General features: G+C 40.3%; 1 protein-coding gene across 1 annotated transcript; it reads left to right on the top strand.

Annotated features, from left to right (window-relative positions):
* Positions 1-3,259: 3,259 nt before the first annotated feature.
* Positions 3,260-26,470, top strand: LOC146968929 (adenylate cyclase type 4). Its single transcript, XM_085759528.1, has 25 exons — positions 3,260-4,259; positions 9,202-9,399; positions 10,493-10,654; positions 11,118-11,267; positions 12,685-12,839; positions 13,734-13,845; positions 14,547-14,674; positions 15,362-15,520; positions 15,630-15,789; positions 16,518-16,694; positions 17,426-17,457; positions 17,580-17,633; positions 17,748-17,811; positions 17,950-18,047; positions 18,157-18,241; positions 18,577-18,714; positions 18,868-18,945; positions 19,925-20,103; positions 21,726-21,810; positions 22,478-22,636; positions 23,470-23,616; positions 23,742-23,849; positions 24,035-24,149; positions 24,749-24,873; positions 25,161-26,470. The coding sequence occupies exons 1-25, from the start codon at positions 3,327-3,329 to the stop codon at positions 25,293-25,295; spliced, it is 3,936 nt and encodes a 1,311-aa protein (XP_085615654.1). The 5' UTR covers positions 3,260-3,326; the 3' UTR covers positions 25,296-26,470.
* The last annotated feature ends 571 nt before the right edge of the window (positions 26,471-27,041 follow it).

Below are 27,041 nucleotides of genomic sequence, written 5' to 3'. Positions count from 1 at the left end.
CACAGCCACAGAGCCACAGAGCGCGTGCTCGAGAGTGCGCACGCCCCCCCCGCGCGCTCACTCACTCACTCACGCGCTCACTCACCTGTCTGGCACTCAGGCGCTCGCGGGGACAGACACACACACAGAGACAGAGGCTGTCTAACTTGAAGAAGAAAAAGACGATTTGAAGAGGATTAACTTGACGTTTTAGCCGCTTTTAAAGGTGAAGATAGAAAAGTGTGTGTGAGTGCTCTGTGTGTGTGACCGCAGGTGAACGATAAAAGGGGAAATTGAAGTGTTTGTGTTAGGTAACAAACGTTAAAAAGCGACGAGAGAGAGAGAGAGACGGTAACTTTTGACAACTACCAGGTAAGAACCGTGTTTTATTCTTCTCTGTAACAAATTTACTTTACATACTTAGATATATTCATGTCGCAAACTGTTTTTTTTCCCCCGTCATATTAAACAAGCCGTGGTCAAACTCTTTTGTTAAATTAACGTGCCAATGTTCACGATTAATTAAAGGAAAAAAGACCGAAAAAACTCTAGTTTGTGGTTAGGAACTAGGCAATAATTTGAAAAGACGACTTCATACTTTAATGTTTAGCCAACTAGCTGATTATTCACCTGTCCAGTCTTGTATTTGCCTCTAACCTGCTGCCATCATCCGCTACAACAACAGCTGTAGCCTGATGTAACAGAAAGGTTTGTTCACCCAATCAGTGATAACATAGTTTAGTTTTCTTTTCAAAGTACAAACTAAACCATTGGGAGATTTATATAAAGTTCATTTACTGTATGTGATAGTTGGACAGGTTCACTTAGACATAAACCTTCAATGTGGAGGACAACGTACATTTTAATTATAAAATCAATGGAAAAAACTGGATGAATGTGTGATATTTTATGATACTCAAGCTCAAGCAATAGGCTTAGTCGGTTCATTGATTAAACAGTCAGGAGTAGATACTGTTTTCAAATATGAAGAGTGACTGTTTTGTCAGTCTATTTGTGATTTTCAGCAGAAAACAAGCAAAATTGGGCTCAGACGTTGGCTACAGAACAAAAAAAAAGATAAATACTACTACTAATAACTATAATTCAATAGATTAAAAAGCAGGGATAGGAGAAATGGTAACCGTCTGTATTTCAAGCCTTCATCAACATAAAAATGAGAAATTCTTCTTTTCTTTACATTATCTGAACCTGTGCATGATGCATTGACACTTAATTCTCCGACCATTTGAAGAAACAGAACTCCTGTCACATTAAGAAAAAAAAAGAAAATACTACGTTCTTTGTTTGATTTGGATCTATAAAAAGCTCTGAGTTCGGTCTGGAAACCCCCCCTCCTCTTTATTCCACTAAGTGTTTCACTCACAGACGGCCAGAACAGAGTAGTGAAACCAGCAGACAGGGGGGGGGAAAGGACACCACAAGAACAATCAATGCACTGTCACAGTGTCACACAAGTGTTTTGACCTTAAAAAACACACACACACACACACACAGTACCTCTCTTGTCAAATTGTATAAAAGAAACCAGATTGTTGCCTTTTATTATAAACGACGCGGCCTGTTCACACTGAGCAAAGTCAATCAAGGTGAACGGATGAATGGGATGAGTTGATATCTCTAATCTCTTCCTGTGATTCAGCTGTTGTGTCTGGTCTGTACCTGCACTAGAGGTGGAGGCAGATGATGAGGAAAATAAATTTTTTTGAAATCCTGGATTTTAATGGTGACATTTGGGAATGAGGAAGGTAATGGTGATACGTTTTGTAAAGGTACAGTCTGTATCTGTACAGTAATTTGCTCTTTTTGATAAGTGTCGGATGAATGGGAAGAAGAAAAAAGCAGAGAAGAGGCAGATCAGAGTAAAAAAAACCACTCAGTGCAGGTGGTGACAGGAGAAAGAGAAAAAAAAAAAGCGTTTCTCATGTGAAGTGGGTGCGACTCTTGACAGGTCATTCCAACACACACCTGTGGCACAGCGTGAACGTGTGTTATATGAGTGTGTGCGCTGCCGGAGGAGAGAGCCTGCGAGCTTGACTAACAAGTTTTTTTGCATAGCCTAATGGGGAAATGGCAGGAAGGAGCGTGTCATTAAAATGGCATTAAAACTATGTGACTTGATGTGACAAAGAATGCCAGAGCTGAAGAAGTATTTATCTAGTATAGATTCTTTCTTGCTCTTTTTGTAAATGGTGTTTAACACAGACGCGTCTCTGTCCTACACTTAAAAAGAATCTTTGTATTTTCATCAACGGTTTTAGGGCAAATGTTTTGCACTTGTATTTGTTTTTAGACGATTGTGGGCCTTTATCTGGAGGTAGTGTCCTTCTTATCTTATTTTATGTTTTATGTAACTGTCTTATTATTATTGATCTATGTTTGTTTTTTAAAGGGATAGTTCAACATTTTGGCAAATTGGCCCATTGCCATAATCCCTATAGTTTTAAGTTAAGTTAAAGATACTTTATTAATCCTTTGCAGGAAATTACAATGTTACCAGCAGCAGAAGACAACACAAGACCACAAGCACGCATCATCATGCACAAAAAATAACAATAATACAATAACAACAATATTTCACAACCCGTTACAAACTTATGTCAGAGAATAAGAGCAGCAAAGTCTAAAATAAGATTTTTAAAAAGGAGGGAGAGACGCTGTCACATGATTAAGAGAAGCTAAATGGCATATGCACATGATTACTGTGCTTAGCAGTAGGTTTGTTTCCTTTAATTGCCGATGCAAGATATTTTTAGAACGGTGGAACAGAGCCGTGAGCTGCTCAGAGCTACGCTACGGAGGCTCATGGGATTTCTTGGTTTCCCTCATCAAACTCATCAAATACACAATCCAACAACTCCAAAAGAGTTGCAGATTTTACTGCAAATGGTGAATAAATGACTCCGACTCTGATGTAAATCAGAGAGAAAGTATATTTTTTCTTTTGTTTTGTTTTATGCTAAATGCTCATTGTGCCATTTTATTTCTAACTTTAATCTCTATATTTGTTTTTGCAGTGAGCCTCCTGTTTGATGCAGTATGGATCAGCACTCATCAAGGGAGACTATACAACAATCTTTGGGACCCTAAAGGATCTACAGAGCACATGCCACCGTCGCCTTCGCGTGCATCATCATAATCTATTGTGATTATATCTTTTTTTGGCTGTGATTATTCAAAACAGAAGAGACTTGCTGCAGAAACACCTGCCAAGGAGGAAGACAGAAAAGTAAACGCCACTCAGGTGTTTATTTATCATGTAGACGAGCTGATAACCAAAGTGACAAGTTGACAGACGGGGAGATCCATCGCACCGACGAAAGGTCACGATGCCGGAGGAGTCGCAAACTTCCCAGGACGAGGGGAGGCCACATGTGTCTCTGGTGCCAGACATCGTGGTCGCCTCCAGCGGCGGCGACGGCGAGGGAAAAGCCCCCAGAGGCAACATCCTGGAGCTGGACGAACTCAGTAAAACACCAACAGATGACGGTGTAAAACAATCCGCGCAAAGCAAGGGATTGCAAGGGAATGACGGCGCGAAGAACGGGAATGCGCTCGGGGAACCGCAGGCGGGCGTAGAGGTGGGTGTGGTGAAAACAGCGCAGGCCCTCGAACCCCTCACGGTGAGTTCGCTGACCCTGCAGGCTTCGGACCCGGACGCCGCCCGGGCGCCGAAGTCGTTCCGCGACAGGCTCCAGACGAACAGCAGCAGCTCGTCTCACACCAACAACGGCTGCAGCGACTCCGACTACAGCAGCATGAAGTCCAGCCCCGGCTACGTCTGCACCAGTTTCAGCACCGACATCTGCGGCGACGAGTTGTCCGACCCCGAGGGAAACCCCGTCTCCCCCGGGCCGAGTCTAGACGCTCGGAAATCCAACGAAACCGGCAAGAAACGTCCAAAAGACAAAGACAGGAAGTCCAAAACAAACTCCAAGGTTAAACCAAAAAAAGAAAAGTCACAGAGCAGCAGGTCAGATCGTCCCGTCGTCACGGACGTTTCCCCCAGAGTTTCCCAGACCAGGAGGAACATGGACGTCAGGTGGCAAGAGGACGGCGGCGGCGAAGGAGAAGACGGAGACGAGGACAAGCAGAGCAACAGGTCCAAGCGGAGCGTGAAGGACGGGGTGTGTTGCTGCTACCAGGCGATGCACCGAGCGTTCCTGCAGTGCGTGGAGGAGACGCCGGCCATGCTGACGGGACTGGTGCTGTCTCTGGCCTTCTGCGTGGCCATCATCGTCCTCATCCCCACCACAGGGAGGGTAAGACGGAAAGACACCCAAATACTTGACCCAAATTCAATCAATTCACCAATTTTCTACTCACCGTCATGCCAAGGAAGGGTTCGGAGAACTTTCAGAGTCATCAAAACGCTTTTGGAGTTCCAGGGGGGGTCCGGCTGGCAATGGGATTTTCATATAATGGCGGCAGATAGAGCTCACTTTTGAATCGTCCAAAACACACACTATGAAACATCCAAATACCTCCATACTGCTCGTCCGTACTGACCCAAGTGTCCTGAAGCCGTGACATGAAAAAGTTGTTAGAAAGAAATTAATTTGATCTCTGTTTTTATCCTTGTTGTAGCAGTAGCTCCCAGTGGCTGCACGAGATTTGCTGCGAGATGTTCTTCCGTGTTTACATCATACATCCAATGGTTTACAACGACGAACATCTCGCAGCAAATCTCTCATCAACAGAGCCACAACAAGGATAAAAACAGAGATCAAATAAATTTTTTTCCAACAACTTTTTCATGTGGCGGCTTCAGGACACTTGGGTCAGTACGGACGAGCAGTATGGAGGTATTTGGATGTTTCATAGTGTGTGTTTTGGACGATTCAAAAGTGAGCTCTCTCTGCCGCCATTATATGAAAATCCATTGCCAGCCAGACCCCCCCCCTGGAACTACAAAAGCGTTTTGATGACTCTGAAAGTTCTCCAAACCCTTCCTTGTAGTGTTGCACCGATACCATTTTTTGGCCCCCGATACCGATTCCGATACCCGGCTGTGCAGTATCGGCCAATACCGATACCGTACCGATGCCACACCGTTTGAAAAAAAAAAATATATATAAGAGCTTTTTTTCTTCTAATACTATAATCCAGTAGAATTTTTTTATTGCCTACCTGGTAAAAATGTTTAAGTAACACGTTACTTAACCTTTAAATAATGTTGAGGGTCCAATGTAACCCATTTTTACATTTATGAACAGTAAAAACACCCCAAACATTTTTCCTCTGACTTGACCAACACAATAGATTTGATACATGAAATGGTCTTTCCTGCCACTACACTAATGATTACTGTATATACATAAATCACAATAGCATAAACAGATTGGTTGAACGCAGCCTGATGTAAACATTAATAAACTCAGTAACAATCACACAGGCAGCTCCATGCTGTCCATGTGTGATGTTCAGGGACAGGTCAGGACAGTCTGAAGACAGAGCTCTGAGGTTGAAGTCCTATAATAATGAGATGAGATGAGAGACACCTGTGACAGTGACAGGTCTACTCTGTAGCTTCGTCTTGACCACATGTCAGCTGATCAGCTGCAGCAGAGGAAACTCCGCTGCTCTCAGCTGCACCGCAACAAGCGCTTTTTTTAAATTATTTTTTTTAAATTAAGCTCCGGTAGCGACCGCGCCGACATAACGTAGCAGGATCTCTATTTAAATGTGTGCGCAGCGCACTGAGCACACAGGGGAGAGAGGAGGTGAAAAGAGACAACAACACTGTTACCTGTTGTATACTGGCCTCAGCCTGTACCATCGCTAACACACAGACCAGTGTGTAACGAGTCAAAAAGCCGCCGACACTGAGCTGCCTGAGGAGTTGTAGCCTGAACGCAGCTCAAACCGACCCGGTGCCTCAGCACGGTGACCAAGCTTTGATAAACACACCGGACCCGCGTCGGTTTACAGTATCCTCCCGTACACGGCAGCTCAGTGACGGCGGCTTTTTGACTCGTTACACACTGGTCTCTGTGTTTTAGCGATGGTACAGCCTGAGGCCAGTATACAACAGGTAACAGTGTTGTTGTCTCTTTTCACCTCCTCTCTCCCCTGTGTGTGCTCAGTGCGCTGCTCAGTGCGCTGCACACATTTAAATAGAGATCCGGCTACGTTATGTCGGCTTTGCTTGTTTACATTTCACAAAAAACTCCTAGAAAAGGATTGATTAACTGCAATTAATTTAATTGTTTACATCCTTACTTGCCTGGCTTGGCATGCACTGAACACGTGTGATCACACAGCAGTGAGTGTCGGGCGAGAGAAGACACAAGGCGCAGCGTTCATATTAGTTATCAGTAAATGGCATCGGTGCGTCATTTGTTATTACTCACCGATACCGATGCCAGCATTTTAGTGCCGTATCGGGCCCCTTACCGATACTAGTATCGGTATCGGTGCAACACTACTTCCTTAATGCATGACAGTGAGTATAAAATTGGTGAATTATTGATTTTGGGTGAAGTATCCCTTTAAGGAGGCGTAAATCGACTTGCAAAGCAAATATTCACATTTCCTTTTCATTAGTGATCCTCATACACTTTGGCCTGACACCTGGAATGACAGATACCAGATTCTTTCAGTGTTAATAAAACACACAGCAAATTTACACATGTGAACACATCTAAAAATGTATTTGCACTGTGTCAAATTTTAGGGGTGAAATGCCTCCATGTAGGGGCAGTCTGGAGCCCTGAGTAGGTAACAAGTTCAAAATATTACCCAGCGTCTGAAATATGAGGATTTTCTGCTTTTTTCCATTTTATGTAATCAGGAATCCAGCATATTAGATTTTTGAAGTGGTTAATTTGACAAAAACAAACCAACTGGTCTCTGAGCTGCAGAGATGAATCTATAAACTCTTTAAATGTCCCGTTTTGTGTGACCATCAGTCCAAAAGGTTTTCTGTTTTTAATGATGTATGTGCCATAGAAACGTATTAAGATCTCATACTGGAAAGCCTAAAAGCAGATGCAAAAGTTTGGGCACCCCTGGTCAAAATTTCTGTCAATGTGAACAGTTAAAGCAAGTGGAAGATGAAACGATCTCCAAAAGGCAGAAAGTTACAGATGACACATTTCCTTTACATCGTAAACAATATAGTAGTAGTAGTATAGACTACTACATAAACAAAAATAATACACGGATATTGCTTTAAATATTGCAAAAGAGTGTTTCACGTTTAACTTAATACCTTTTGGAGATCATTTCATCTTCCACTTGCTGAACTGTTCACATTTTAGTAGAGATTTTGACCAGGGGTGTCCAGACGTTTGCCTCACTGTTTATTGTTGAGTTGACAGTCTGCAGTCTACTCTGAGTTTTTTATGGAGTAAGAAGCAAAATAGTTGGTCTCTACTCCACCTGTCAGCATGAGCACTTTGCTCCAGTGGGGGGTCAAGAAAGGAGAGCATCAAACCTGTTCTTCCAACAAAAACTCCAGAGCATTCAGCACATGCCTCAATGATAAAGCGTGTTCATAACTTCTTCTCATCCATACACTAAACAGCTATAAATATGAAAGCAGGACGTATGTAGGTCACCAGCTATAGGTGAAAGCTGACGTGTTTTATGAAGAAGCTGCCACCACCACCGACCTGTAAAAGCTGTTCATAGTTGAAAAGTGTTAGATAAAAGCACAGCAACATAAAATAGATATGAATTAAGTTGTAAAAACTCTATTCAACTACATTTTCCCATACTTTCAGCTACTACTTTCGTTGGGTCTCTGTTGCATCCTCCTCTCTTCACCTCATGTCATCTCTCTCTTGTTCTTATCTATCAGAGACACAAATAAATCTGTGGTAAACTGGATATTGAGCTCCAGGCAGCACGCTTAGAGCAGAAAATACAGCTTGACCGCTACGTTTGTGATCGAGGAGCTGGCACAGTTGTGAAAATGTTTCTTATGTTACAACAGACTTTTTCATTAATTATTAAAATACTTTTTGGATGTAAGTCAAGTTACTTTATTAATCCCCGTTGGTAGATTTGTTTTGCAGCAGGAGGGTAACCCCAATTTAAAAGTACAAAAAACACACAAAAAACACACTTAAACAACACAGTAAATAAGTTAAAAACTAAATAGATTAAAAAAAAGATTGAAATAAGTTAAAATACATAAATAATGAGCTAAACCTAGCAAAAGGAGTAAAAAAAAGTGCACTATAACTTATTTAAAAGACAAACAGCAGCTGAAACAAAACTATCTGTAGTGTCCACATTTGTGGATTTTATAAAAGGCCAAAATACTTTGTGCCCAATCTTTAAACAGACAAGACAAACACACACATATACATTCATGAAAAAGTATGTGCGCACATATACTGTACCTCGATGTATTTCATTAAATCTTGGTTATGTGCATCTTGTTTAGGGAACATGAGTAGTTTTAGTATATGTGACACAAACTGGTTATTAGGCCGATGAAAGGTGAGACCTTAAACACTGTAAAAACAAAATGTCAAAGGACTAAATACCTTCACCTCACGTGGCAGACGCAAGATTTCTGAACACGGCACCAGGTGTTTATGTCTGATGAATGAAGCCTGTTTAATTTTAGTTCTCCTTAGTGTGAAGCAGACGGGCGGGTTTGCAATATACTTAACAGGACAATGCAATAAGGCGCTCCTTTCCTCCCCAGCTGTTCTGTCTGCTAATTGAGATGTCTCGAAGGTTCGATTGACTGGTTTGGTAACTCTTTAATTTAATTTTAAACGATTTTTATGTTTCATTGTACAGCACTTTGGCTACCAATGTGGTTTTGTAAATGTGCTATTTAAATAAAGTTGATTGATTGATTGATTGATAATTTACAGTGACAATGTCAAGAAATAGCCAAGAAATAACGGTCAGCTTCATAGTAATGTCATGTTTTTCAGAAAGGCAAAAGATTAAACATGCTTTTAATACTTTGAATTCTTTGGGAAATGCCAGAATTTTTCTCCACCAAGTTCTTGGGCCATTTCTACGCAATCAATCGTTATTTCTTGGCTATATTTCTAGACATTATGATGCAATTAATTGTTATTTCTTGGCATAATCACATATTTAGCGGCCTGTAAATTAAAGGAGCTACCACAGACGGAATTACGAACTGCCACAGACCAATCAAACGATAAATCAGTGAGTGACTGTGAAAACAGATGTGGATTTGGTGCACTGATCATGTCGTTCTTTGCGCAGGACATCTACGTCCATGTGGGCGCTCTGGCGGTGTTGGGCGTGGTGCTGTGTCTGAGCACCGTCCTGCTGGTGTGTCTGCCCTGGCTGGCCGTCCTGAGGCGCTGCGGCGGCGCTCTGGCCCTCTTCGTCTGGGGGACGCTCTACATCACCGCCATCGTCTTCATCTTCACCGGAGGACCCGTCACCACGTGGGAGCAGGTGAGACAGCAAGGAGGAGGTTAAAAAGAGAGAATGACGACCTTTTATTTTAGTTGTTGTCAAGTCCTGTGTGCTTTCTGTGACCACAACTCTGGCCAAACTTGAAAAACTGCTTCATCAGTTGTCGAGGGATGTAAAAGACTCAACTCAATTCTTCTTATTCTTTGATTTTATTTTCTTGAAGATGGTTTTTTAGGTTTGGTGGTTTCAAAGGACATAATACTGGAATAGGTTGATAACCTTGAAGATAAACAGAAAAGACAAGCATTAGTCATCAATAAACTCAAATAAGCACCAATAAACACTTTCCCTTAAAGGGATAGTTCAACATTTTGGCAAATTGGCCCATTGCCATAATCCCTATAGTCATAGCAGTAGGTTCATTACATTTAATTGTCGGTGCAAGCTATTTTTAGAACGGCGGAGCAGAGCCGTGAGCTGCTCAGAGCTACGCTACGGAGGCTCATGGGATTTCTTGGTTTCACTCATCAAACTCATCAAATACACAATCCAACAACTCCAAACGCTCTGGTGGACAAGTTGTGACCTGCACATTCACCACGCTATGAGATAATAACAGAACGTTACGAGACAGAGTTGTTTTAGAGGTAAATTCATGCAAAACCGCTGATGCGCCTTCCCGTCTGGGGCTGTTTTCCGGCAAGCAGTCTCTGCATTTACCTCCAAAACAACTCCGTGGTATTATGGAAATGGGGCAATTTGCCAAAATGTTGAACTATCCCTTTAAAGTATTTCTAAAGAACAAAAGGTAACATTTTCTTGGATCTCAAAGCAAAGGGGCGTCAAACTCATTTTATTTCAGGGGCCGCAAACAGCGCAATTTGATTTCAAATGGGTCGGACCAGTAAAATAATAGCATGATAACCTAAGAACTTTGAATTTTTCCCTTTGTTTTAGTGCATTATTAACATGTTTACAGTTATCGAACTATCCTTTTACTAAACATATTATGAACAACCTGAAATTTCTTGATAAAAATATGTGCAATTTCAACTTTTGACACCCTTGTAGAGTTTTTACTCCTGTTAAACTCCGACTCTCTTCTTCTTCGTTGTCTCTCTCACCTCCTCAGGTCGGGTTTTTCCTCTTCCTGTCTGTGAGCGTCTACACGGTGCTGCCTCTGTCTCTGGCCTGGGCCCTCATGGTCGGCATCGGGACCAGCGTTTCGCACATCATCATCATCAGCGTCTACGTCCCCGTCACAAGCCCAGAGACACCGGACCTCGCTGTGCAGGTGAAGGTTTACATTTGGAAAAAAAAAACACACTTTGCAGAGTTAAACTCACTATCCCCCACTACAAAAACCTATGTTGTGTTTTTTTGTTTCACCTTGTTTTAGTGGTGCAGTTTGTTATTGGTGAAAAAACAATAGCTGTGCCCAATAAAGCTACAAATGTAAATCTAAGGTCATAATTTGCAAATGACGCATCCATCAGGAGAAATGTACGTCTTTTGCATGTACCAAAAAATAAATGTACAAATTCAAATACTGCGTGAAGTCCCATCAATACTGTTTTGTGGGTTGTGCAAAAAATGCAAATGATTTACACAGGTTTACAGAGAAGGTCTGAGCCCGATTGTCTGACTTTGTGAATAACAGAGTGTTGTTTTCTCGCTCTTATGTAACATACACAAATCCAAAGTCATGATGGCGCATCACCGTGGTTTAACCCTTTCATTGCTTTTCTCTCCGTCAGCTGGTGGCGAACGCACTTCTGTTTGTGTGTGTGAACTGCATCGGGATTTTCCACCTGTGGACGACGGAGCACGATCTCAGGATATCCAATCAGAAGAGAGAGGAGTTCAGCGCCATACGATGCCAGAAGGAAATAAAGAAATATCAGCAGGTTAAACTTTTCATCATTGCTACAGTTTTTTTTTAAAATACTTTTTAAAAAATGTATTTACATTAAATTTACAAACAAAGAACGTGAGGTCATCATGGGTGTTACAGTTATACAGGGATAGTTCAACATTTTGGCAAATTGGCCCATTGTTGTAATCCCTATAGTCATAGCAGTAGGTTCGTTACCTTTAATTGTGCAAGCTATTTTTAGAACGGCAGAGCAGAGCGGCGAGCTGCTCAGAGCTACGCTACGGAGGCTAATGGGATTTCTTGGTTTCCCTCATCAAACTCATCAAATACACAATCCAACAACTCCACAACGCTCTGGTGGACAAGTTGTGACCTGCACATTCACCACGCTATGAGATAATAACAGAATGTTATGAGACAGAGTTGTTTTAGAGGTAAATGCAGAGACTGCTTGCCGGAAAACAGCCCCAGACGGGAACGCACATCAGCGGTTTTGCATGAATTTACCTCTAAAACAACTCCGTCTGGTAACGTTCTGTTATTATCTCATAGCGTGGTGAATGTGCAGGTCACAACTTGTCCACCAGAGCGTTTTGGAGTTGTTGGATTGTGTATTTGATGAGTATGATGAGGGAAACCAAGAAATCCCATGAGCCTCCGTAGCGTAGCTCTGAGCAGCTTGCGACTCTGCTCTGCCGTTCTAAAAACAGCTTGCACCGACAATTAAAGGTAACAAACCTACTGCTATGACTATAGGGATTATGGCATTTGGGCCAATTTGCCAAAATGTTGAACTATCCCTTTAAAATCACAATGTACATCTCCACCTACATCATAGTATAATGTCGTACTATTCAAAGTGCATACATACACCATCCATTTATCGTTGCTTCAGTTTTAATCCATTAATGTTTTTCTTTCGTCCAACATGTCCCTTTAGTTACAGAGAAGAAAACCGAACATTATCTGACCCACATCACCTAAACAGTCAATTAAATCTCAATTACTTTCCAGTTCAATGCCTTTAAAATCCCGGCCTTTTCTCTTCTGTAGAGCTTATTCATTTTAAAATCATTACATGTAATCGCTCTCATTATCAGGCTCTTTACCTGGACGGCCTGGGTTTGGTTACTGTATGCTTTTCTGGTTATTAGGTCAATAATGGATTAATCATTCACTCGTCTGAAGCCTGGCAGGCAGCAATAGAATAGGTAAAGCCAAATGCACACTTAGTCCCACAGCAAGTAAACAAATAGATGAAACGTGATCCGCTGAGTAAACAAGGCATCGCTGCCAGGAGGAGGCCGCACATTTCTTTTTACGGCCTCTTCTCCGACAGATCGCCACCTCCGTCAGACAGTAAAATGTCCTGGCGAGACCTCATCCACACACACATTTTAACCCTCCTCCCCCTCCCTCCTCTGTCCTATCCATTTCCCCGGCAACAGGAGCAGCTCCTCCTGTCCGTGTTGCCACGCTACATCGCTATGGAGCTGAGGACGGAGGTGGTGAACCGGCTGTCCAAGCCCAAGAGCGATAAGGGGAACGACGCCAACTTCCACAACTTCCACAGCCTCTACATACGGCAGCACAAAGACGTCAGGTGACGCTCACACCGGTCGCATTGTCGGCTTTAATGACAGAAATGTATAAAATTAACTTATTATATGTATATTTTTACATATCAATACCTGGTTTGGTTTATCATGTGGTTCCATAAGCTACAGGTGCATCTCAATACATTATAACATCATGGAAAAGTCCATTTCCAGTAGTTCAAGTCAAACAGCACAGCCAAGTACTGAGTGCATAAAGATGGACATGCTTTTCAGAAATACCAACATTTCCATATTAAAAATGTTTTTTTTTTTTGGTTTTTTTTTTTGTAATATTATATGTGAAGCCATAATCATTACAATGAAGACATGAAATGTTTCATTCTGTGTGTAATGGATCTATATAATGTATTAGTTTCACTTTTTGAATTGAATTACGGACATAAATAAACTTTTCCATGATATTCTAATTCAGCGGTTGCCAAACTTTTAAGGCCGTGCAGCCGTTTCTACTTTCCAACCTAGCTAACGCACCTGCAATGCCCAACACATTGTTTAAAAAAAGGCATCGTCTATTTATAAACTGGTTTGGGGTCCTTTTTTTAAAATTCATTTATTTTTATTAACACATTTTTAACTCAGGTTTACATATGATTTTCTTGAATTTAACTATTTACACTGTGAAAACCCTATTGGAATAATGTTTGAGTTATTTATTAATAAGTAGAATATAACACCACAGCGTCTCTATTACCCTTTTCCATGTCACGTAGCCTCTAGCAGCAGCTTGCGCACCACAGGAGGTGCATACAGCATCGTTTGGGAGTCATCTAATTTATCGAGATGCACTTCTCTCTAAACTTGTGTGTAGACATTTTGTATATCCGTCTATACTTATTGTATATTTGTGTCATTCTGTGTGTGTTTGTGTGTTTGTTCAGCATCCTGTACGCAGACATCGTGGGCTTCACGAAGCTGGCGAGTACCTGCTCTCCCGAGGAACTGGTCGCTGTGCTCAACAAGCTCTTTGGCAGGTTCGACAGCATAGCCAAGGTGAAAATACAACTCACATCATCTCAGTGTAAAACCTCATGAAACAGTTTTGTTTTATCTAATTCTAAGTTTTATGCCCCTTCTTTCCCCATTTTTTTTTCCCTTTTTACCCCTTTTGTATAGATGTTTTAAAGGCGCAACCCAGCATTGTTTTCATTGTTTTCAGATTTCATCTCTTATATTACGGAGGTGTGATTCAATTGTATGGAAGAGGATGGTGAATTGTTATGTTAATGAACATGTGAATCATGAAAAATCATAAAAAAAAAGTCTAACCCTTTAATTTACAGGCTGTTAATTACGTGATAATACCAAGAAACAGCCTAGAAATAACGGTCAATTTCATAGTAATGTCATGTTTTTCATAAAGGCAAAAGATTACACATGCTTTTCATTTATTTTATTCAATAATCTTTAATTATTTATTATTTCTACGCAATCTTCTTTATATTTTCGTTTCCTCAAAGTGATGTTATATGGTGGTCTCCCATTTCTGCGCAATCAATCGTTATTTCTTTGCCATATTTCTCAACATTACTATGAAATTGACCGTTATTTCTTGGCATTATGATGCAATTACTTGTTATTTCTTGGCTATTTCTAAACATTACACAATTAACGGCCCGTACATTAAAGGGTTACCTAAAAAAAGCTCTGAACTCCACGTCTGACCTCCTCTCCCTCTCCTCCGTCTCTCCTAGGAGAACGGATGTCTTCGTATTAAGATCCTGGGCGACTGCTACTACTGTGTTTCCGGTTTGCCCGACCCCATCCCCTCCCACGCCAGGAACTGCGTTCAGATGGGGCTGGACATGTGCACCGCCATCAGGTCAGTTTATCAGACACAACCCCTTTGTTTTTTTTTGTGAGGAAGGGCTCGTCCACGTGGCGTGACCTTTGGTTTTTTTTTTTTCCAACCACAAATATAAAAGCTACTCAGTGCTCTCGATTTGCATCTGATTTCACTGTACCCTGTACAACTTCCTCGTGCAGCTTCGTGACATTTTTATTTCCCTACTCTTTCCTGTACAGCTGAAACCACAGTTACAGAAAAAGGAAAAACACTGTTGTATTTCCATAGACTGAACTCTCCCTCTAGGGGATGAATAAAGTGCAAATTTTCAGAGGTTGCACTGTGTTTGCACTGTCGACATTAAATGTGGAAATATTTGTCTCTGTTGCATCAGTTTTATTGCTCTGATTTGAGATGTAACAGAAAGCTATTTCAAGATAAATCCTTCATCTTCACGTCACTAAACATCCTTTCTTGTTGTCTGGAGTTAATATATAAATAATAATAATAAACTTTATTTATATAGCATATTTCATATAATTATTGTAGCTCAAAGTGCTTCACAAAAAAAGAAGGAACATATAAATAAAATAAAAACATTTAAAAAAGAAAGAAAGGAGATAAAGCAACAATAAAGAAAGAAAATATTATTTTGCCCTAACAATATTAAGTTAAGCACTATTAAATAAAACTAAATCTCAAATAACTTCCATATTTTTGCAGTAAACTGCGTGAGGCAACCGGTGTTGAGATCAGCATGCGCGTGGGCGTCCACACCGGCAACGTGCTCTCTGGCGTGATCGGCCTGCAGAAGTGGCAGTACGACGTGTGGTCGCATGATGTCACGTTGGCCAATCACATGGAGTCTGGCGGTCTCCCCGAGTGAGTCCGACAACTTCAACCTGATGGGGCGAAAAGCATGACGTGGGTTTCTGTCGACTGATTTCCTGTTTTTTTATTTAACCTGTATCTTTATTGTCACTATAAATAGACGAGTGCACATCACGGAGGAGACGCTGCAGCACCTGAACGGAGCGTACCAAGTGGAGGAGGGGGACGGGGGGAGTCGGGATCCCCTCCTTAAAGGGAGGAAAACCTACCTGGTGATTGACCCCCACAAGCTGGGCAGCTTCTCCAGGAGGCCCAAATCGGTCAGTGTGTTTGTGTGCAAAAATGTTAAACTAAATCCTTCTATCCACATCTTCCTGAAAGTGTGTGGATGTATCGTATCGACCACTTCAGTAAAGACCACTTCAAAATGTTTGGTTTCTCTGGTTTTACTATTTATAGATATACGTTTAAGTAAAATGAACACTTTGGTTTTATTCTACACACGACTGACAACATTTCCCTCAAATTTGAAATGAAAATTTTGTCTTTTAGAGCATTTATTTGTAGAAAATTACGACTGGTCAAAGCGTTTTCAGACCTCGAGTAATGCAAAGAAAACAAGTCCATCCATCCATCCATCGTCTTCCGCTTAGAAAACAAGTTCATTTTTCAAAAATGAACAAAAATTAGTTGCATGTGTTGTTTTGTTTAAAAATGGAAAAAAAGAAAACAAGTTTACTTTCATTTTTAAACAAAACAACACAACACAACAAATTTTTTCAACTTAGGAAGAGTTCAGAAATCAACATTGGTGGAATAACCCACACTTTTAATCACAGCAGTGGTTTTTATACTCTCCTCATTGAATATAATTTGATCCAGGTGATCATTAAGCAGAACGATGTGTGAATTCAATTGAAACTGGACAGGAAATAGCTGCCTATGTGTAGAGATGCTGATTTATTAAGAAAAAATTGGAACAGGACTTAATAAATTTCTGTTCCTCGGTGAGAAAAAACAATAAAACAATCTTTTATCTTTGTTTCAGGCCAACTCTCTTGCGTCGGGCGAGTCCCGGCTGCGGGCGTCGGTCCGGATGTCTCAGTACCTGCAGTCCTGGAAAACCATCCACCCCTTCGCTGACCTGAGCCACCCTGACGCCTCGTCCTCCAACAAGCCCAACATGCCGGCCTGCGCTTTCATGAACCAGTCGGAGCTCAACGTGGTATGTGTTTGTCGTTTAAGTGGTTTCTCCTACACACTGAGTGGTGCCTAAATACAAATACCTGGACATATACATACTATATGGGTCTGTGATGAATAAGGGGTTAGGAACATGCGCAATTGAGAAATGTCTTTTAAAAAATGTCTTAAAAACATGCATCAGATGTGTTAAATGTACATTTTGTATTCATGTTGGTTTTGTGTCATTTGAAATGAAATTTGAACTATTTTTAACAAAAGTCAGACTGAAAGCCCTGAAAACGTCAAATGGTGTAACCACAAAAGAATGATAAATGTAAATATTTTATCCACCTACAGTGGATTTAAGAAAAAAAAACTTTCCTCTGAAAACATTGAATGAAAATAGATTTTTTGCTGTATTTCTTTATTCGAATTTGAATTAATTTGGCAATACTGAACGGGACACAGCCTCAAAACACCACTTTTTTTCTAAATAATATGACAAATGATGTAAAAATTTGTTAAGAAACATAGTGTAGCATTGCAAAAGTGAATACACGTATTCCACATTTGAGTCCAGATTTATTTTCCTGTACATCGTCAGATTTTTATGAAAAAATACACCACTTCACAAAAGTGTTTGCAAGTGGCACATGAGCCTAAATGTGTGTCCTCAGCTATAGACTCTATAATTGTATTGTATTGTGCATTTTAAAGCTCTCATATTGATCATGTGTGTGTGTGTATGTGTGTGTGTGTTTTTTGCTTCAGGAGAGACTAATTTCTCAGAACAACCCCAACGGGTAGGTTCCCACATGTATTAAAACCATAATAATTAACTCAAGTAGAACAAGAATACTGAATGAAGACCAACATTTGATGCTCTGTCCTTATTTTTGTCTCATGTGTTTTTCTTCTGTCCCAGTCTGGTTGTAGCTAATAGTGTCACAGGATCACTGGACCCACTGGAGATTGCAGGGTAAGTTTTACTATCACCAACAGTAAAAATTAATGTGTTTATACACTTTTTTACTTATTGATTCCAACTGTTTCTCCTCTGATTTCTTCTTTTTCTGTGGTTTCGTTTTGTCAGGAGGAGAGCGAAGAAGCTGAACTGTCTGACCCTGTTGTTTAATGACGTCAGTCTGGAGAAACAGGTAAAGTCGTCTTCTGGGTTCCTGAGATCACGGGCGTCACGCTTGGTTGGATGTAGGTACAAAAAAAAAAATAACAAGGGCACAGAAACAATGTAGTAATACCTGTGTGTGTGTGTGTGTGTGTGTGTGTGTATCCAGTTCCGCCTTTCAGAGGTGACGGGTTTGCACCACTCGATAAGCTGCATAGCTTTGATCTTCGTTACGAACTTCGCCGTTCAGATGCTCGTCTCTGTAAAGTGGGTGTCACTTTGACATTATTAGTTACAAATATGTTCAAACTTTACGAGACAAGGAGTTAATAAAGTCAGTGAAATGAGTAAAGTATAAATTCTCACTCCCTCCCAGGAACTTTGAGTTGGCAGTATCCTACGGTGCGACCTTCCCTGTGCTCGTGCTGCTCATGTCCATCGCTTTCACCGGATACTTGGAGGTAAACAAACAGGAGCTATTAAATAGAAAACACAAGGAACCAAAACAAATTTATGTCTGTATGTCAAAATGAATTCAAGATGAACATTTTATCGTTTTTATAACAAAGGAATAGATACATATTAACAATAGTAATAATACTTTTAACTGTTTTTTATTGTAAGGTGACCTTGAGAGTCTTGAAAGGTGCCTATAAATGAAATGCGTTATTATTTTAGTTGGTGGTGCGACACAGAGGAATACATTTTTTTGTTTGACATGTGACAAACAGGACAGAATATAGTGAATATTAATTACAGTGTTATAATTTGTGTTTGGATGGTTTTCTGTTTGCAGAAGTGGCGCACCAAGATCCCTGTGGGCGTCCAGTGGATCTCAGGACTGTCCCGCGGCGTCTCCAACAGGGTGGCGCTGCGGCTGTTCGTGGTCGCTGTCTGCATGCTCATCACTCTTCTCATGGCGTTCCTCAACATGGTCCGTTCCTTTTATTGTACCATCATCTTTTCTTTTATTTCCCCTCATTCCATATATAATATATATAAACTATTCTCTTTGTATTTTTTTCTTTCTCTGCTTTTCCCCCTTCCTCTCTGATCACACTGTTTTTGTTTTGTTTTTTAATTTCAGGTTTTCCTGCCAGGAGACAACTGTGGGAATATCACCAACACGACGGAGCTGGAAGGTTTCAAACTTCACACCGTGCCTGTGAGTATCTCTAAAGTTGTGGTGTGCAAGCTGCAAAAGGGTGATGACGATGCTATGGTGTTATATTTTACTAATAAATAAATAACTATAACAAAAATAACTAATCGTTTTTTTACAGTGTAAATAGTAGAATTCAAGAAAATTATTTGCAAACCTGAATTAAAAACGTTCTAAGAAATCGTTTTGATTTTTAAAAAATTTTTTAAATAAAAATGTAAAAAAGACTCCAAAATGCAATTGATAAATAGACCTTATTTTTTAATGTGCTGGGCATTGGTCAGCTAGGTCAGAAAGTAAAAGAGGGTGCATGGCCTAAAAGGTTTGGGAACCGCTGCTCTAAAGGAACATTTTACCCATAAGTCTTCACATTTGTTCAATGAAATCTATAGTGATGCTTTGTTTATATATTAATTTACTTTACTTTAGTGGTAACCCTTTAATTTACAGGTCGCTAATTACATGATTATGTCAAGAAATATCCAAGAAATAACAATTAATTACGTCATAATGTGTAGAAATAGCTCAGAAATAACGGTCAATTTCATAGTAATATCTAGAAATATAGCCAAGAAATATCGATTGATTGTGTAGAACAAAAATATCGGTCAATTTCAAGGACTTGGTGGAGAAAAATTCTGGCTTTTCCCAAAAAATTCAAAGCATGAAAAGCATGTGTAATCTTTTGCCTTTATGAAAAACATAACATTACTATGAAATTGACTGTCATTTCTAGACTATATCTTGAAATTACTACGCAATTAATTGTTATTTCTTAGCCATTTCTTGACATAACCACTGTAAATTTCAGTCAATCAATGAACTTTATTTATATAGCACATTTCACAAAGCCTAAGTGCTGTACATTGAAACATAAAAATGAACTAAAGTAAATTGAAGGGTTACCATTTTGGTTTCAATTTGTCTTAAACCTTACATACTCTGTCTTTTTTCCACCGCCCGCCTCTCTTCACACTCCCAGTACTACCTGTACTGCTGCCTGCTGGCGATGCTGGGAGTGATCGTGTTCGTGAGGACGTGTCTGTCGGTGAAGGGGCTGCTGCTCACGCTGGCTGTGGTCGTCTACCTGGCGCTCTTCATCCACGTTTACGCCCCGAGGTCCGCCTGCCTCGTTGACCTGCTTTACAACAACACCACAAAGTGAGTGACACGGCAAATGTAACGACATTTATTATTTAAGAGAGGTCCGGTGTAGTAGTTTCACGTTGCTGAGCGTTACTTTGAAGATGAAGCAGCGAGGGTTCGGGTTCTGATACTTTGTGGAGCTTCTGTGGAAAATATAAAAACACACAAAACTAGTTAGGGGTGGGAGAAAAAATCGATTCACATAGATATCGCGATATCTTTTTTGACGATTTTTAAATCGATTTTTTTTTTCAAAAATCGATTTATTTTTTTTTGAAAAAAATTTTTTTTTTGAATTTTTGAAATTTTTTTTTTTGAATTTTTTTAAATATTGTGCAATGTGTATTTGTTAGCCTCTTTTACATACAGAGAGTACAGGCTTTGAAAAGGGTTTAAGTTCATTTTATAATGGAGTATGTTAATTTATAGGCTCCTACAGTGTTTGTGTGCAGATAAATGTTAAAAATGCGACTAAAAATCGAGAGAATCGGCAATATCGTAGAATCGCAATTTAAATCGAATCGGCATCCAAAAAATCGTAGAAGAATCGAATCGGGAGAAAAGCATATCGTCCCAGCCCTAAAACTAGTGGTGTGCATCTTCACTGGCCTCACGATGCAATTTGATTACGATTCACCAGTCTACGATTCGGTTCGATTCGATTATACGATGCATTTCAATGCATCACATCCTCAATTTTCTATGTTGCCACACAAATGGTTTTTTTTTATTAATTAACATAAACAGTCATATTATACATTTTTATTTACATAAAATTAAATAGAAAATATCATTTCAATGCATTTCCACAATAATACAGCAGCTTCCTTGGAGTCTGAAAACACAAAGAAAAGGAAAAGTCTGCTTAAAGGTGCACTTCTTACGTAACCCTTCTCAAAAACAAAATGTAAATCTTGCCCTTGTGCTTTAAAATAAAATAAAATAAATCACTGTCACAACATCATAAAACCTGAATGAATTATTTGAGTTTAAAAATCGATTATGTGACAAAACTGCATCGATTCAGAATCGTCCCATTAAGAATCTCGAAGCATCTTTGAAACGATTATTTTCGGCGCCACTAGACAAAATATCTGGAGAGAAATAGACCAAATACACTATAAAAAAAATATTTAAAAAATGAAAACAGCACAGAATTTAAGTTAATTTATCTTTAATCATTGTATATTCACTGAATTAAAACAGTGACTGTGCGCATCATGACAGTAATGAGCTTGAACATGTGCAGGTATGAATAAATACGTGTGTTGATGCTGTTCTCAGTAATCCCCTTAAAGTTCACTTTCCATTCATCCACATTCATCCACCGCTCTCCGCAGTCATCACACACTCAGCCGAGGTGTCACGTTTCCCGCCTTTTTTTGTTCCGCCGCTCTACACGCCAGATTGCGAGTCCTTGTCTGGAGTTTCAGGTCACCATCATTTATTCAGGAGGTTTTTTTCTGTAGACAGAGGCCTGAGGAGGAGGGGGAGGGATGATCCATTCACTGTGAGATAGACAGAGAGACAAGCTTATCACAGGAATTATGTAATGGAAGGAAAAAAAGGGTGATGGCAATTTGATAATGTGGGAGTTTGTGCTCTAAGTCTGTGAATGTTTGTGTGTTTCGCTGCAGGCCGGGCGTGCTGAAGGACCCTCAGATCATGTCCGGGGTTTGGCTGGTCATCTTCTATATCGTGTGCCTCATACTGGCCAGACAGGTGTGTGTGTATTTCTTCATGTACATCTGTTAGTTCATCCGAATTTACGAAATCACTTGTTCCTGGATGTTTTTTTGTTTGTTTTTTTAGTATTTTATTTTGATTTTTTTTTCAGGATCAATGTTACAGACAAGACTAAATTAAAAGTCAATATCCACAAGGTGGCAAAGTCAAAATGAAATGAATGTTTTGTACAATGACAGGACAATAGAAAGTGGGGAAAAATGAATAAATAAAATACATTATTCAATATTCGGTCACTGTTCATGGATCAAACATGAAGTGTTTGTCAAAATGTCAATGTTTTATTTCGTTATAGTCGTCTTGTTATCTTCTTGTTGTCTGCATTATTATGTTGTCTAGCCTACGGTATATTACTATGTGTATTCACTGTACTGTTTTTCATGCTATGGGACTCCGGATGGAAATTAGCATTGCTGCTATAATCCGGCACATTTACATGTTTTTATATGTTCATTAATGTGCACTGTCCCATCCAAATGAACAAATAAAGTAAAGTAAATACCAAGTGATGGTCCAATACAGGGAATTAGTCAACCTGGTGTGCTGGAAGATTTTCCATATAAATTAAAAATGTTTTTTCCTGGATGTTTTGATAAATAGTTGGACTCTTGTCTTTCTCTTTCTCTCTCTCTCTATCCTTTAGGACGAGCTCGGCTGCCGCGTCGACTTCCTGTTGGAGCGATGTTTCAAATCGGAGAGGGAGGAGATGGAGACCATGGAGAACGTCAACAAGCTCCTCCTGCAGAACGTCCTGCCGCTGCACGTCGCCTGCTTCTTCATCGGCAAAACCATTCGAAACCAGGTACGTTACAGTGATCCCAGGAAATTTATGCTGTTCAAGGTTCAAGTGGCCCAATTACGATTTTTTTCCCCTCAAGTCTGCACATATCGGATCTGTAAGGGCGTTTTCACACCTCAAAGTCCGAACCAAGGTCCGGGTTCTGTTACATTGTATTTTGTTCCTGTTCTCCTCATCTCCTCTTGTACTCCGGCAGCTCATTTTGTCATATAGAACGTCTATATATAGATATTGTTTTATTTTCGCTGCTAGGCTAGTTTTCTTTCGCTGAGTCAGCTGGTCAGCGTGACATAACTTCCTGTACCGTAAATCAAGAGCAGAAGAAGGAAAAAAAACCATACAAAACAAAACAAAACCACAAATCCGAACCATACAAAAAAGTTGTTTTCACACTGCAAAAGGTACGAACCTGGGTTCTTTCACACCTGGAATTCATGTTCGGATCAAACAGAAAAGTCCAAAAGTCCGGACCAAACGAGATAGGTGTGAAAACACCCCAACATGAACATGTAAACGTGGAAAAAACGCATAATATTGGATATTGTCAGGCCCCCTGTTATAAGTGGAACTAAATCATTGGTAGCCAACCATGTCTACGCATGCGGGTCGTTTTACGCAAGCAGAGCAGGTGTAAATGCAGATATCAGATATGGGTCACTTCAATAGAACATGTAAACAGACGACACAGTCAGAGATAGGCAACAACAAATCAGAACTGGACATCAAGGCCTGTCGTGTGAAGACAGCCTTTAGTTTTCTGCCTCTCTGTTTGCTGTTTCAACTTTTACACATTATATTCTTTCTTTTTTTTAACCTTTTAAAACCCTCCTCTCCAGGACCTGTACAGCCAATCGTACGACTGCGTGTGTGTGATGTTCGCCTCGGTGCCTCAGTTCAAAGAGTTTTACAGCGAGAGCAGCGCCAACAGGGACGGTCTGGAGTGTTTGCGCTTCCTCAACGAGATCATATCAGACTTTGATGAGGTATGAGGAACAAATATGCAATCTGTTCAACTCTGTCTCTGTCCTCGGGCCTGAACATTTTTCTCTCACTTTTTTTTTTTTTCTTACATTCATTCGCATCTCTTCCTCATATTTCTGTCACACAGCTTCTGTCCAAGCCCAAGTTCTCGTCAGTGGAGAAAATTAAAACCATCGGCAGCACCTACATGGCCGCCGCAGGTCTGAGGCACTCGCCTCCAGGAGATGACAGAAAGGTGAGCAAGCGTTTAATTCAAAGGTAGCTTATGCAAATTGCACCAAAGAGACGTATATCTTTGCATTAAAGTATTGATTTGCTGTTTAAAAAGGAAAATGTGTACAGTAGCAATCCTGTTCAACAAGTAGTACTGCTTCACCTCATGATGGGAATGAACAACTTGATCTCTGGCTCCCCCTGCAGAACTGTGAGACGTCCTACAGTCACATTCGTGCCATGGTGGAGTTTGCAATGGCTCTAATGAACAAACTGGAGTGCATCAACACCCACTCTTTTAACAGCTTCAAGCTACGGATCGGTGAGTTTGTCTGCACCTGCTTTGTCGAATAACTGCACTTTTTTTTACTTTATTTTTAAGAAGTTGTATAATATATATGGAAGAAAGAGAAAAAAAGAACATTAAAAAAGGCACAGGCGGAGAAAATCAAATACACAGGGGGAAAATGAATCAATATGACGGCTAGGTCCAGGTTTTAAAGACATTTCAGTTCTTTTAGTTCTATTTACCCACAGTCTTTCCTTCATATCATAAAGCATAAAGTACCACATGTACTCAAACAAAACAAAACACAAAACAACAATCACATTAGTAAATGCTAACTGTGTCCTGTTGTGATGAGGGACCACTTATTCCAGATGAGTTGTCCATTTCCTCCAGTATGTAGTGAATTTGAATAACAGCACATTTTAAAAGCAGTTTTTAAATTGTAAATAAAATTCACGATTTTATCTTTAATGTTTTGTTGTCGCCTGTGCATCGTTTCCTGTTTTAATTTTATTTGCACAGATGCATTTTTAAAGACAAAATTGAAGATAAAATTGTTAGATAAACCACCAAAGAAAACACAGAAGCCCTTCCCTCTGACCAGCCCCTCTCTCTCTGTTGTTTACGCACAGGAATAAACCACGGCCCAGTGATCGCTGGAGTGATTGGAGCTCATAAACCGCAGTATGACATCTGGGGGAACTCTGTGAACGTGGCCAGCAGGATGGACAGCACAGGAGTGCTGGACAAGATCCAGGTCTGAGAAAAAGAGACAGAGACAGAGATACTGAAACGCATATACCACATCCTCTTTCTGTATGAAATGCCCGTCTCTGAATGTTTTGTTTATTAGAAAACCGGGGGAAAACCAATCTCACACTGTTTTTCTTGTCTGTATCACTATAAAGGAAAAAGCTATAAAAACAAATATCATAAATTTACTAGAAATTAAAGCCACAATTAGCAATTTTAAGGCTCATAACGACTAGTTAGGTGGATTAATGGATAAAAAGTTGATTCTTTCCGTCTGTTTCTTTTCCCCAGGTGACGGAGGAGACGGCCGACGTGGTCCAGAGTTTAGGCTACAGCGTCACCCGCAGAGGAGTCGTCCAAGTCAAGGGCAAAGGGGAGCTCACCACTTATTTTATTAACACAGAACAGTCATCCTTTCAGTTCTGATCCGATACTGACTCAAACTTCAACTTTATTACTCAAACACGAGCTGCAGAGGCCTCACAATTGTGTCACCACTGATGGTGGTGAACCGGAGCAGGGTTGGTGGTGGTTGTTGGCAGCCACAGAGCTGAACACAATGACTTGACTGTGAAAATACTTCGCACCAGCGTTTGCACTGACTCATCGCTAAAAAAAACAGAGATGAAGGAAGGAACGCACGGGTCGTCACGGGCCCCGACGGATCATTCGCATCTGCCCCTTCGTCTTGAGGATGAGACACTAAATAAAATCCTGACCGATTAAATGAAGACATGAGACCGCAACTGGCAACTTAAAGCTCCTAACTCACGGACCGTTCAGGGGTTGACCACGTTGCTGACTCTTAACTGTATCTGTACTGTATGTGGGTTGAGTCCCAGTCGCACACTTTAAACTGTTTTATTCTGAAAACATGCAATATTATTGATAATGTTTGGCACAGTTAACCCGGCTGAATCACAAGAAGAATAGCTGTGCTGTTTATGTTATTGACAATATACTTTGCTCCATTGTGTTTTCACTAAACTACCGACAGAGTAGGTAGGTTTTACAGGGTATGTAGGTACAAAATATTCACTGGGAGAAAAATATCATGTCTGTGTCTAAGACGAGATAAAGCAGAGAGGTCCCATGATAATTCATGGCACTTCTGGTAACTTTGCGGATCGTTGCACCCTCTCAGATCTATTTAAATTATTCAAATGCATCAGCCTGTAGAGGGGGAATCCCTTGGTTTAAAGTTTGCAAATCCAACAAACATGAAGTAAGAGATGCTGGTTTTTTTTTAAGCCAAGACTGGCTGGGAACCAGTTTGTCTGACCGATCATGACTGAAGCTGGAGATGTTCTGCAACTTTATTGATCTAACGCTGCCCAAACCTGACATTATAAAGATTCTGTAATACATTTACACCAATACAGGAAGAATGATATGTTGAGCCATGAAATGTCTGATAATGCACATGTGACTGTTTGCACTTTTTAAATTGTATTTGTTAAGGGGGGTAGAGTTCTGTAATATTATGAGTGCATACAGAATATTCCTCCTTGCTCATTAAATATGTGTTTCTATGAGGGATGATGTGATGTGAGAATGTGAAGACTTGTTCTCTATATTTTTTCTATTTTATTTATAAATAATAAATAATAAAAAAAAGTAGAACCGCTAATTTGTGTGTTTTGTGTGTGTGTGTGTGTGTGTAACAACTTCCTACGTGCGTGTGGGGCCTGTGAAGAACTGTGGAATTTCCCTGAGTCCCGGTGACGCCCACAAGCGCTCTGATTGGCTGCGACAACTCCCCCGCTGAACTTTTCTCTCCTCCTATTGGCTTCCGGTGGTGCCACTCAAACTGCTTCCTGTTTCACGGTGCGATTTGTTGTTGCTGAAGCGGAGCTCCTTTAAATGTGACGGGAAATATTGACGGTCGATGAAGTTGGTAAGTTTTTTTTTTTTTTTTTAACGCCTACGTTGATTCTTTACGTTAATTGCGTGTTTTTTTTGTTTTAAAACTCAGTGGCGGAAATGTAGCGACTACTTTTGTAACGGGTTTTCGAATGACGAATTTCAGTTGGAACGTTAAAGTTCAGAATTCGAACGTTGCTTAACTTACCTGCCGTTGCCATCACTTGAGGTGAACGGACACGCGCGTCGGTCCTCCTGACGTAACTTTGTTCGTACGTCACGTCACTGTAACATTCTAATTTTATTCGC

The sequence above is a fragment of the Trachurus japonicus genome, chromosome 18 (genome assembly GCF_045865225.1).
Source record: "Trachurus japonicus isolate A0001 chromosome 18, Traja_1.0".
NCBI lineage: Eukaryota > Metazoa > Chordata > Actinopteri > Carangiformes > Carangidae > Trachurus > Trachurus japonicus.
Note: the sequence above shows the minus strand (reverse complement) of the source record. Positions and strands in the feature narration are given on the sequence as shown.

Bases quoted from the DNA above. Each gene is read 5' to 3' on its own strand.
- LOC146968929 (XM_085759528.1), top strand. From the start codon at position 3,327: ATGCCGGAGGAGTCGCAAACTTCCCAGGACGAGGGGAGGCCACATGTG. The intron at 18,242-18,576 runs GTAAACAAACAG...TTCTGTTTGCAG, and splicing joins CTTTCACCGGATACTTGGAG to AAGTGGCGCACCAAGATCCC. The intron at 20,104-21,725 runs GTGAGTGACACG...GTTTCGCTGCAG, and splicing joins CTTTACAACAACACCACAAA to GCCGGGCGTGCTGAAGGACC.